This window comes from Ictalurus punctatus, chromosome 20 (assembly GCF_001660625.3).
Source record: "Ictalurus punctatus breed USDA103 chromosome 20, Coco_2.0, whole genome shotgun sequence".
NCBI classification, from domain to species: domain Eukaryota; kingdom Metazoa; phylum Chordata; class Actinopteri; order Siluriformes; family Ictaluridae; genus Ictalurus; species Ictalurus punctatus.
Window position 1 is genome coordinate 5,901,686 of NC_030435.2, and position 12,571 is coordinate 5,914,256.

At 38.6% G+C, this 12,571-nt stretch overlaps 1 protein-coding gene and 1 non-coding gene across 2 annotated transcripts; one reads left to right on the forward strand and one right to left on the reverse strand.

Annotated features, from left to right (window-relative positions):
* Positions 1-7,254: 7,254 nt before the first annotated feature.
* LOC124629317 (putative coiled-coil domain-containing protein 195) lies at positions 7,255-12,436 on the forward strand. The gene is made up of 3 exons (XM_053688662.1): positions 7,255-8,119; positions 10,537-10,756; positions 11,255-12,436. The coding sequence occupies exons 1-3, from the start codon at positions 7,906-7,908 to the stop codon at positions 11,382-11,384; spliced, it is 564 nt and encodes a 187-aa protein (XP_053544637.1). The 5' UTR covers positions 7,255-7,905; the 3' UTR covers positions 11,385-12,436.
* A 26-nt stretch (positions 12,437-12,462) lies between these two features.
* Positions 12,463-12,535, reverse strand: trnak-cuu (transfer RNA lysine (anticodon CUU)). Its single transcript has one exon. It is a non-coding gene; the product is annotated as a tRNA-Lys (tRNA).
* Between the last annotated feature and the right edge of the window lie 36 nt (positions 12,536-12,571).

The following is a 12,571-nucleotide window of genomic DNA, read 5'->3' on the forward strand; positions in this document are numbered from 1 at the left end:
CACGTATGAAGTGATGATCACAATCTGTCTGCACAATATCTGTCACGGCTTCAGAAAATTAGGTGGCAAAAGCCTTTTGTACTGCAGAAACAATATAAATTTATCTTCACATCATTGAGATAGTTGAATCATGGAGTCTGTGATTGTGTTTTTTTGATTGAGTGCGTAAAAAACACTGCTGTTGTCATTTAACAGAGCTGTTATGACGAGGTTGTAATTAGTGGAAGATGTGTCTCTTATTGCCTCACACAAAACACACTGATCTGAGTTCTGATACACTATATATTTATTTGCTACAGTAATGCAGTAAAAATGCAAACCATTTTTTTCCAAAAAAAATCCAATTATGAATATTGTTATATTATTATGCATGGTGATGGTTCTTTCAAAATTCAGTTATTTTATATAAACTGTGGTGAAGTTGTTTTATTAAGGAAATCAAGCATCTGGTTGAACATAAGACGGTTCTTCTGCACATTTTATATCTCACCTGATACTGTTCCATTTGCCCACATCACTGATTATTTGTCTTTAATGGCACACCTCATTGTGTTTTACTCCTTACATTCATATATGTTCTGTAAGAATATATAGAATGAAGTTGCTTTCAAAAAACTATGTTTAGGTAAACTGTGGTTTTAGAAAGAAATCAGAAGTTCTTCCAAGCATCTTGGAGAACTTTGACTTCTAATCTCATTTGCTATGCAGTATGTTAGATCCAAAAATGTAATCTGTAATGTTAAACCTTTTGGAAAATGGTTTGGAAATTACAAAAAAAAAACAGCAACCTTTGTTTCTACTGCTATAATATATACAATTCATACATACAGTACAATACTGCTACAAAAAGAAGACAAAGACAAAATGTATTTGAAAATGTTATGAGCTGAAGATTACAATCTGTAATCTGTTGCGGCATTCATGTCATTTTCTGCCTAAATCCTTTTCTCTATGCATTTCCTGTCTAAGATGCAAATTATGTTGAAGAGCCTCAAAAAGAATGGCCAAAAACATCATTTAACCAGTACTGTGCCATGATACAATCTGACTCTCTATTATATTTGACATAGCTCTTTAAAATGACACTGCATTTGCCTTTCTGGCCTTTTGACTTTGCCTGTCTCATTTCTATTAATCAAGTCACCTCAAGAGGCATCAATCCATTTACATGGTGACTTCAAAGCTGAGTCCATCAAAGAGGTCAACTGGGCTTTGATCGAGACGTGCCTCTGACACAGTGTTTGCCATAAGATTATTACCACTGTTTTCCCACAGCTAATACAGGTGCATTTAAAAAAACAAATTAGAGTATTGTGGAAAAGTTTGTTTTTACGTAATTTAATTCAAAATCAATTAAATTACAGAAAAAAATTGACTTGTCCACAATATTCTCATTTTTTGAGATACATTCACTTGTTATGCTTTAAGATGTTTCATGAAACGCTGACAATTCCTTGCAGCTCAAGATGTTAAATTGTTGTTAAGTTGGGATTTGAGAGTAAAGCCCTTATACTTTCACAGGTGGCAACAAAGAGGGATCAGTTTTATGCAAGTATATGGAGATCCATCCATCCATTTTCTGTACCACTTATACTACACAGCACTGCAGGGTAGCCTGGAGCCTATCCCAGGGAACTTGCCAAGGGAAACCCTGGACCGGGTGCCAACCCATCACAAGGCACAATTGCACACACATTCATGCACCCATGCACAGCACACACTACTGACAATCTGGAAATACCAATCAGCCTACAGCACATGTCTTCACCCTGGTGGAGAAAACTCGAAAACACAGGGAGAACATGCAAACTCCACATATGCAGAGCAGAAGTGTGAATTCGAACCGCCAACCCTGGCGGTGCAACGCAAATGGCATCGTTAATTCTCTTAATTACTAGCAGTTTAATTAGAAAGAAGTTTTTCAGTAATTGTTGTTTGGCAGTCTTGGCATCAAAGTGATATTTTTTTAAATCCTCATTATTTTCAGAACTTTTGCATCATTCAGTAAAGCAATAGTCACCAACCTTCCAACCTACCTTCCTGAAGATTTTAGCTCCAACCATAATCGTGCCCACCTTACTATCTAATCATTGCCTTAAGAAGTTCTTAATCAACTTAACCAGGTGCGTCAGATTTTGTTTGTAGTCGAAACCTGGAGGAAGGGACATCTCAAGGAAGAGGCTTGGTGACCACTGCAGTAAAGCAAGTGAAATAGTGAGGAAAATGAATACATTTTACTTTAACTCCATAAACTCCCAGGAACTGCATGTTTTTGGACAGTGCGAAGGTGGAGAACCTGGAGGAAACACATGCAAACATGTTCATGCTCAAACCCTGCACTCAGTGTAACACTGCTCTGGCCAACATTTTACATTTGTGAAATAAAGCCATTACTCTGTACTGTATTAAAGTGTATTACATCATCATTGTTATTATTACCATTATATTATGGTATGATTGCCATCAAATTATAGTATAGTCTATAGTATATAGTATATAGTCACCCCTAATTATATCCGGAAAAATCCTGGTGCAACAGCATTAACATTACCAAGGAATATCTGTGTTTGTAAATTAATTTATTTTTTAAATAAATAAAAACAACTAATCTAATCTATGTTGAAAAAAATGTATCCATCATTTTCATCTAGCGAGGCAGATGAAGCCAAGTCTTCTGAGATGTTGATTCCCATTTCAAAGGTTGAGAAGTTCAGAGTAAAGTCAGTGCTAAGGTTTAATAAGGATACAACAGAACCAGAGACCTCTCTATCTTTCTTTGTTTATTCTTTCATCCTGTCCCTCCCCCTATCTCTCAGTATCTAGTATGTAAGGAATAAAAATTATGTTAAAGGAAAGTAATCAAATAATCAATTATTTACCACCCTGAAATGGATTATTGTCCAATAATAGCACTTCCTCGAGTGTTTAATTATTTTTATACCTCAGCAATTTACCAACTATTATAATTTTTTATTTATCAATGACTGAAACACAGTACTTTTAAACAGACGTTCCTTCACCAGCTCTTTCGCTCTGTCTCTCTGTCACTCAAAACTAATAAGCCCTGTGTTCTAAAGACTTTCTTGTGCTGGAAAACTATTGACTGTTACAAAGTGCTGACACAGGAGACTCCTGCTACAAATTTTCCATACAAATCTTATAGAAATGTTAACATATCAGAATGATGCTTGAGAATTCAATAGCTCTGTGGTATAAATGGTTAACATTTTCTTCTTAGTCTGCTTCAATATGCCTATCCATGTGCTTAGAGACAATACTGCTTCCCTGCTGTACTTCTTTTATCCAGTACAATTACTCTGTCAGTCACTCGGTTGCAATATAATGCAATGTTTCAGATTACAGATTACGCTGTGGTGCATCTGGCAAACATGCAAAGCACTCCAAAGAGCCAAGTAGCTGTTGCAGATTTGTGCAATCGATACCTGTGCCCTCCGGCTGAAATCTTATAGAGTCGCATCTCTAAACTCTTTTTCCATTTCAGTGGTATAATTACCGGCTACGGACTAGCCGTGGAGCAGAGTGCCTTTTCACTAATTCATGCCGTGGTGTATGCGACAGGACGGCCCACTGAAGCAGGTTAAGTGTCCCTGTGATCACTAACACAGCAGTTTATATCTAATTAAGTTAATCCTGATAAACTTGTGTGAGTGTGCTTATACAATGGGTTACACCAGAAAGGGTTTTAGGTATTCTCTGAACGCTCTGTACAGATGTCAAGGTCAAACCTATTGAGCTGACCTTTGTGTTCATTTGCAGTTTATTCTGGTTTAGTGAAGATGCACAAGGATTTCATAATCCTTACATACAACATTTTCCTACACACCTTGACCACGATTATGATTTCTATACATGCCAATCCAGCCACACACAAAAACACACATACAAAACGTATGCTGCTCTAGAATGGACAAGCAAGCTTAATGTTGGGCTGATAGAGTTTCTCTCTCCCACAGACAAAGTCATGCATGATTCATAGTCAGTGGGGAAGAAACAGGGGAATCGGGTGTCTCTTGTTGCTAGCGCATCTTTCAGCCTGATTCAAAACAATGGCAATCATGTCGCTACTGTATTTCATCCATCCATCCATCTTCTACCACTTACTCCTTTTCAGGGTCACGGGGAACCTGGAGCCTATCCCAGGAAGCATCGGACACAAGGCGGGGTACACCCTGGACAGGGTGCCAGTCCATCCCAGGGCACAATCACAATCACATACACACTCACACACCCATTCATACACTACGAACACTTTAGACCCGCCAATCAGCCTACCATGCATGTCTTTGGACTTGGGGAGGAAACCGGAGTACCCGGAGGAAACCCCCACAGCACGGGGAGAACATGCAAACTCCACACACTCGAACCCCGGACGCTACTGTATTTCATTCATCATAAAATGAACTATCTCTTGAATAATAATCAGCATATTGGCCAATCTCTGATCCCCTTAGAGCCCATTACACTCAAGAGGTAATATGATAATATTATAATATAAAATAATATTATTGATTCTATGAATTGAATGGCTTCTATGTGCACATATGCACATATTTTTCATCATTTGCTTAACAGTGTATTTCAAATCAAAGAGCATGAAGGCAATCTGCTTTTCCAGTTTTGATCTGTGAGATTTGCATGTGCTCCGTTTAAAATAGAAAGCACACAAGAGGTCACTTAGTAAGCTTTGCAACCTCAGCTCTTCCTTTCCTGTGAATTTTGCCTGTTGCGTTTGTTGTCCCAATTTATTTGATGTTTGTGTATCAAATAGCCCTAATCCTTTTCAATTCACTTTCTTGTCATCACAAAGCAGCACGTTTAACCTGTGTTTCATGCTCCTCTTGCCAATTCATATTCATCCAATTTGTTGGAACAAAGCCAGAGTGCTAATTGCAGGCAATTACAGGCCTTCTTTGATTACACGTTTGTGTGACATTTGCATGTTGAATGTTTTGTGTTTGTTGTGTCCTTGCTGTCTATTTTACGTTAGTGTTAATAACATGGCAGACTGAATGGATATGCTGGCATGTTGTGCTGTAGATATGTGTCGAATGCTGGACATGCAAGGTTGTGTCAGTATTGGAAGTGACGACTACGTAGTGCAGGGGTATTCAACTCAAATTTGTAAACATAGAGCTACATAAAATTCCTTGGTTACAAGATCTGGCAAGTACATCTACAATGCAACTACAACTGATTGAATGCCAGCAAGTCTGTGAAAACTTGTAACTTTCTGGATAAGTTGCGTTCAGGTAAATAATTTACATAAATCACTGTGATTGAGTCACTGAACTATAACCAGGTTTTTCATATGTTGTACAGTTCGGTTTTACCGGAGCTTGGTTCGATCTGCTGAAAATACTTTGCTGTGTCTGCATCTGGACTGCAGTCCACCAATTGGCTTGGTGCTTAACTTCTGGTTAGCAATTGGAAAGACTTCACAATACAGGAATGTGTTTACCATAGCATCAACATTTCTGCCTGTCACACCTCTCCCAGTGCCCCTAAACCAGCAACATGCCCTGAGACAACCCAGTCTCACAATCCAGACGTCTATGTAGCCATCTCTCGAGTCTTTTACCACTTATCCTTAAATGTAGCCAAATAGAGTATTTGCTGACACAGAGAGAAGCCATTTGACTGATATTGCAGATGACCAACCACACCAATTATACCAGTGGGAAACTATTGTAAACTATTTTTAGACCAGTGGCTGTATCATGCTCTAAGGTGCAGCACCACAGTGTTAGAGCTGTCCAAAACTGGCACACATACATGAGTATAAATGAAACAAATTGAAACTTTCAAAATAGGTTCTCAAAGTAGGATTTGCAGTCCCCCCCATGGGTCTCTAAAGCACAGTTAGAGGGTTTCTTATTTTTATCTTTATTTTTAACTTTGTTACAGTGATGGAAATCACAATCTTATAGTGATTAGTCTACGTTTCTGGTCTAGATGTTTTATTCAAACCTCAAACCTCAACAAATATGCACTTTCCATCCAAATGAATAGTAAAAAATTGAACTGAATAAATTGAATCAAAAATATTAAATTGAATCATTTCATAAAATAACATTTTGATTAACTGTTATGCAAAAGTATGACCCCAGTTATGCGGTCACAGTAAAACAAAAGAGCATTAAGTTAAGCCCTTTTTTTAAAAAAATAATAAATTTGTGATATGCAAATAAGTGAATATCTATTGCATCAGTTGAGTAGTTTAATAGCAAATTATAATACAGAAAAATATGTGTTGTTTCCATTGTGCACACTTTTAACATGTTAAGTTTCATCCTGATATAAATAAAGAGGCCTATTATGGTGTGGTGCCTGGCCTCAGTACATGGATTTTGCATGATTTACTGTAACATATCATTTAAAAATAGTTTTTCATAGAAAAACACACAGCACAGCTTTTTGTGTCTCTTGTATTTCACCACAACTCAACACAAGTAATTATTTCACTTTACCACAACACCGTGAATATCCAACCAAACCAATATGTCTCTTTAGTTTAAATATTTTCTTCTTCTCATCTAATAAATTATTTTGACTTGAAAGACACCACTGAGACAGTATTTGAACAAGAGCGGTGTAGTTTATAATTTACAGATCTGTCATAGTTTAGTGGAACCTAGACATGCAGATCACAGTCAAATATCACTCATGAAATTCCTATCATTCTTTTTTTGGTCAAATGTTTAAATTTGAGGTCCTCAGAAACCTCATTTGTTCATGCCACGATACACTTCCATAACCATGTGTTGTGAAGATCAGACTTTGATAGATCCCTGTTTTTTTGTTTTGTTTTTAAATAAAACAAGGTGTTCACTCGCACCTCATCCCATTGATTGAAAACACCTGACTCTAATCTCACCTTCAAATTAACTGCTAATCCTGCAAGTTCGCATACATTTGCCACTCACAGATATGTAATATTGGATCATTTCCTCAACATTTTTTGTCTCATTTGTTTAACTTGGCTCTCTTTGTCTACTTTTAGGACTTGTGTGAAAATCTGATGATGTTTAAGATCATATTTATGCGGATATACAGAAAATTCTAAAGGGTTACCCAAACTTTCAAACACCACTATAGATAGATATCATCTTGCATATTAGACATATTAGTTCACTTTTTTTTTATCTGCTGTTATTCAATAAAATCAGTTGTTGGAAAAACAGGGATCAGACTTCACACTCTGCTTGAATGACAGAAGGTCAGCTAGCAATGCAATAAATGCACAGAATGGACATAAGACTCCTAGATTGATCATAGATTTTAGGGATTTCTTCAAGCAGAAAATATCTGATACGGTTTACTTTTTTTTTTTTTTTTTAACTTTATTTTCGCCTTATATTTATTGCTGCTTGCTTTACGCTGACAGACCCGATGAATATTTCAGGGCCCCGAGAACTGCGCATCGGTTACTGCACTCGGTTTATCGCCCTGTTTTATCTGAAATGAAAACCTGCTGGAAATTTCACACGTCTTCCTCTTCTGATGTGAAGGAAAGTAGCGAAATGAAACTCCACGCATCCTTCTGTTAATCCCCACGTGCTTTAGGTGACAATTTCACATCCCCGTGATGTTCCACAAACCAAACAAAGCAATAAATAAATAAATAAATAAAAAAGCCCCGAAACTTTATACAGCCCATGAATAAAACATGGACCCGAGTCCCAGAAGGCCGATCACCCGAAGCCTCTGAGCTGTACAAGCGGTGAAAGGCGACATAATCTCTCCGGTACAAGATCACGGCCGAGATTTGAACGGACAAAACGAGAGGGACCACAATAAGGGATGAGTGCAATGGACGCGGCGGTGCGGTGAAAAGAAAGCAGAAAAAAGAGAAAACAGCAGGGTTCACGAAAGAGCGAGGACATCATGGAGAGCGGCCACGGCCTCGCGCGCGTCATCCAGCAGCTGCAGGATGAAATCAGGAAGCTGGAGACGGAGAACAAGGCGCTGCGCGGGCAACTCAGCCTGCCGCTCACTGAGACATCACCTACCGACTCTGAACGGAGAGCTGGAACCCAGGAGAACCACGCGAACCTGAGACGGAACGTTTCGGCACCGACACTGGAGGGCCAGTACAAAGGTAAAACAATGCAGACCGAAAAGCAACGCATGTTTAGAATTTCTTTGGGAGAACAGTTACTCTTGGTGGATGCTATGCCCTGCAGAATTATTGGCAACCTTAATGACAATCTTTTTAGAAAACATTGCTTATTGCACTTGTAACGAGGTTGTAGACACTTGGAGAAGGACCTTGGTTCACTTCTCCATGTAGAATATTTCAAGCTCCTTTATGTTCTTTTAAAAAAAAATTGTTGTACACCCATCCACTTTTTCCATGCCCCTTATCCTACACAGAGCCTATCCCAGAGAACTCAGGGCACAAGGCAGGGGACACCCTGATTGGGATGGGGTGCCAATACATCACAGGGCACAATTGCACATACAGGGCACATAATATTGACACCCTTGATAAATATGTGGAAAAATTGTCTTTATTGTTGAACCTTTTGATCTTTTGTTAAACAAATGCACAAAAATACTCTGCTCTCACTGATATCTAACAATTGGAAACAAAACTGGTTTATTAAAGAAATATATTTGTGTTCAACAATTATTGGCAACCTTTTAGTCAATACTTTGTGCTACCTCCCTATGATAACAAGATAGCAGCTCTGAGTCTTCTCCTATAATGCCTGATATGAAGAGGTTAGAGAATACATGGCAAAGGATCTGAGACCATTCCTTCATACAGAATCTCTCGAGATCCTTTGAGGTCCACGCTGGTGGACAGGGGACTGGGATGATTTTGACCTTGATTTTGTGGTCAGTAAACCTTTTTTGTGTTGATTTTGATGTATGTTATATTTTTTTGATGAGCCTGTGTTTTGTTTACAATTGTTTGATAGCACGTTTGTGAATTTTTTTGAACAAAAGATCAAAACGTTAGACAAGAAAGACAATTTTTTGCTCATATTTACCAAGGGTGTCAATATTAGTAGACAGCACTGTACATTCACACACTACGAACAATTTTGGAAATGCCAATCAGCTTACAGTGCATGTCTTTCGAATGTGGGGGGAGACTGGTGTACCTGGAGGAAACCCCCAGAAGGGGAGGCAGTATTCAAACCCCCAACCCCAGAGATGTGAGGCAACTGTGCTAACCACTAAGCCACCTGACCCCCATTTGTTGTACATATGGACTTCAATTCATACCACAGGTTTTCACTAGGGTTCGATTCGGGTTCCGTTTCTCATCATCTTGTTAAAGTGCTATCTATGACTACGTTTACATGCACATCAAATTCTGTTTAAGGTCTCTTTTCATGGGTTGCAGCCATATAAAACAGGCATATTCCAAGGGTGGGAATCATGATTTGGATAATCAGATTATTGCCTTAATCTGAATGGGGCAGTTGGATTGCGGCATTCACATGACTAATTAGAATATTGACAAATTCTGATTAATGCTGATGTGCATGTAAGCATAGTCAATGTGCGTATTCTGTACATCTTAACCTCCTGCCAGAGGCAACCAGGTTTTGGGCTAACATTTCCTGGGACATGTACAGTGTATAGTCATCTTGAGTTATCATTTAAATTAAACATTACATGATAATTTACACTCACTATCTCTGACCTCTCTTATCAACAAGGCATTTCTACCTACAAAAATGTCTCTCGTTCAATGTTTTTTTGGGGGGGGTTTTCCACACCATTCTGTGTAAACGCTAGAGACTGTTGTCTGTGGGTGTGAATACTCAAAAACCTGAAAACCTGTGTGTGTGAATACTCGAACCAGCCTTCTGGCACCAACAAGCATGCCATGGTTAAAGTCACAAAGATCACACTTTTTTTCCCATTATGATATTTGATATGAACATTAACTGAAGCTCTTGACCTGTATTTGCATGATTTTATGCATTGTGCTGCTGCCACATAATTGGCAACCAGGAATTGGGCTGAAATGTCCTGGATGCTCTTAGGCCAGATGGAGGCTAATATCAAAGTACTACAGCACTATCATCCAGTGTCATGCTGAAACCAAGCAAAACACTGATTTCCTTTGTTAGATGACCTATAGAGAAGGCCTGATTGCTTGAGACAACATGGCACTTTACCATCTTCATGTAGTCATAGAAGAGAGATGGACTGTACATCTTCAGATAGTTTCATGCAGTTAACGATGATCGATCAAGCATGTAAAGACTGTACCTGTATATGTTTATATAAACCCACGATTTGCCCAGAAGCACTACTGTCCAAGGTGTGCTGTGTGCTGAAATTTAACCAACACCTTCTGCCCAATCAGAATAGAGTATTCTAAAGCACTGTGGTAATAATAAAAAATTATTAATTGACCTTTGTTGAAGGCAATGCAAAAGTAAAATAATGTATTAATTATTTCTACATATAATAACTATACAACTGTTGATGAATCAATGCTGTTTATATGGTTTAAAATGTCATGCAAAATGCTGTCCTGTTCTCCAACAGAAAACACGATCATGACCGTCCGGAGGTATTCCATATCCTCAAACGCAATTCATGTGCCCTGTAAGAGTGTGAGCTCGCATAAATATCGGAGCGATAGCGACTGGGCCAGACTGCGAGGAGAAGTGCATGGACTCGGCCATACGGCTACAGAGGACAGAGACAAAACCGAAGAAAAACCCGTAAACCGGCGCACGCTTCAGCACTGCGTCAACAAAGCCAGGTGTGACAGATGGCTACTTCATAAATGTAGCTACTTGTCATGTTTTAAATATAATTTAGTAAAGTCACTGTCAAAAAGCCTAAATTTGATCAAATGTAACACTAAACTTATTTTAAAAATAGTCTTTTAGCTCTGCACACCCACCCCTTTCCTGTCTGTTGTTGAATGGTCTACATTTGCATACTGGAACGTGATTGGCTTATATATTGAATGATGCAATAACATCAGGCTGGGCGAAGTATTGTCACCTTTTAAGAAACACCAGTCTACAGTTTTGATCACATGACAGTTTGGCGTTATTGCATCACTCAATATCTCAGCTAATGGAGTTCCAATATCCAAAATCAGTTCAAAACAGTTCACCAGGGGAACGGGTATATAGTCAGTATATATTCAGAATAGGTGCCTAATTTATTAGCTAATAAAATGTTTTTTTAACAAGGTTTATGTTACTTGAACCCCGTTTGAGCTCCAACATCCAGTTTCGTTATGTTGCAGAGCCAAAGAGAAGACGGTCACATTCCTGCTGCCTGTGGATGACATCTACACCAACCGGCCCTTTATGGCAGACCACCTGAGCGACACAAGCCCGTGCGATCTCCAGGTGATATCAGAAACAGATTCGTGAGGCAGGAACAAACAAAAAGGACAAATGATACGGTCTCGCGTTTAATCCAGAGCAGCTTTATCACCCTACACTGCTGCTTTTTTCAGGTCACAGCGACGTTTGATTTCTACACTTGACCTCTTCCAGACTGAGTCCAGTTACAGATTCGGTTTCGTGAACTCATTCTGCATGTGGCTTCTCACTGCGTGGGCTAATCAGGTGTCACATCACAACGTGGCTTCTGCAAATGGCAAGATTCCCTTGAACATAAAGTGTACTACATATGGTATGGAAGCTGTGATTGTACCTGATCTGATGCAGTTACATAGAGCGTGAAGAAACATTCAGCACTGAGACTGTAGGACTGACTGCCTGCTTCAAAGCATAAAAATCAAATGATCAAATGATCACTGGATTTTTAGCACTGACCAAGTATACAGTTGTAAAATGTCTCATATTCTGAAGGTAGTGTTTTGTCGCGATCATAAATGTGGGTAACATCAGAGTGAATTATATTATATTAAATACTTCCATGTGGGGTTGAATTTCAAATTACGAATCTGAGTATTGCCGTTACACAGTCTGTAACATCAGGTGTATTAGAGAAAGGGAAGAATTTTTTTTTTAAAGTGAACAGCTGAGGTAAATCAGGTGAATTCTTGTTATTCTGTTTACTGTACATACTGTTTGTGTAAATTCTCTAAACTCAATTATTTAATTTCAGAGGAATGTTTTGTAATTTATTATCTTTCTAATGTATCTGCTCTTCCTTCTGTTCTTACAAATATAATCAGAGTTGCCTGTAATCACACAAACTGTAAATCTAACGGTATTTGGGACGTTCATGTCCTATTTTATTATGTCCGTATACCTGATGTAAGGGAAACCAGTGCTCCATTGCAGACAAAAATGTTAAATAAAATAAATAAATAAACCTTCTTCTTCATCCTGTTCTTCAACTGTTCCTGTTAGGGGTCGCTACAGCGGATCATCCGTCTCCATTATGAAAATCCGGTTTATGATAGGCATATTTGATTTTTATGCAGGCTTGGGACCGGCACTGTGAGAGCTTGTGCAACAATCCTGTGGCTGGGTTTAGCACCCAACGTGGGGCTCAAACCCACGACCCTGAGATTAAGAGTCTCATGCTGTACTAACTGAGCTAGCTGGGTGAAAAAATAAATAAAGTCAGTAAATACTTCAGGATG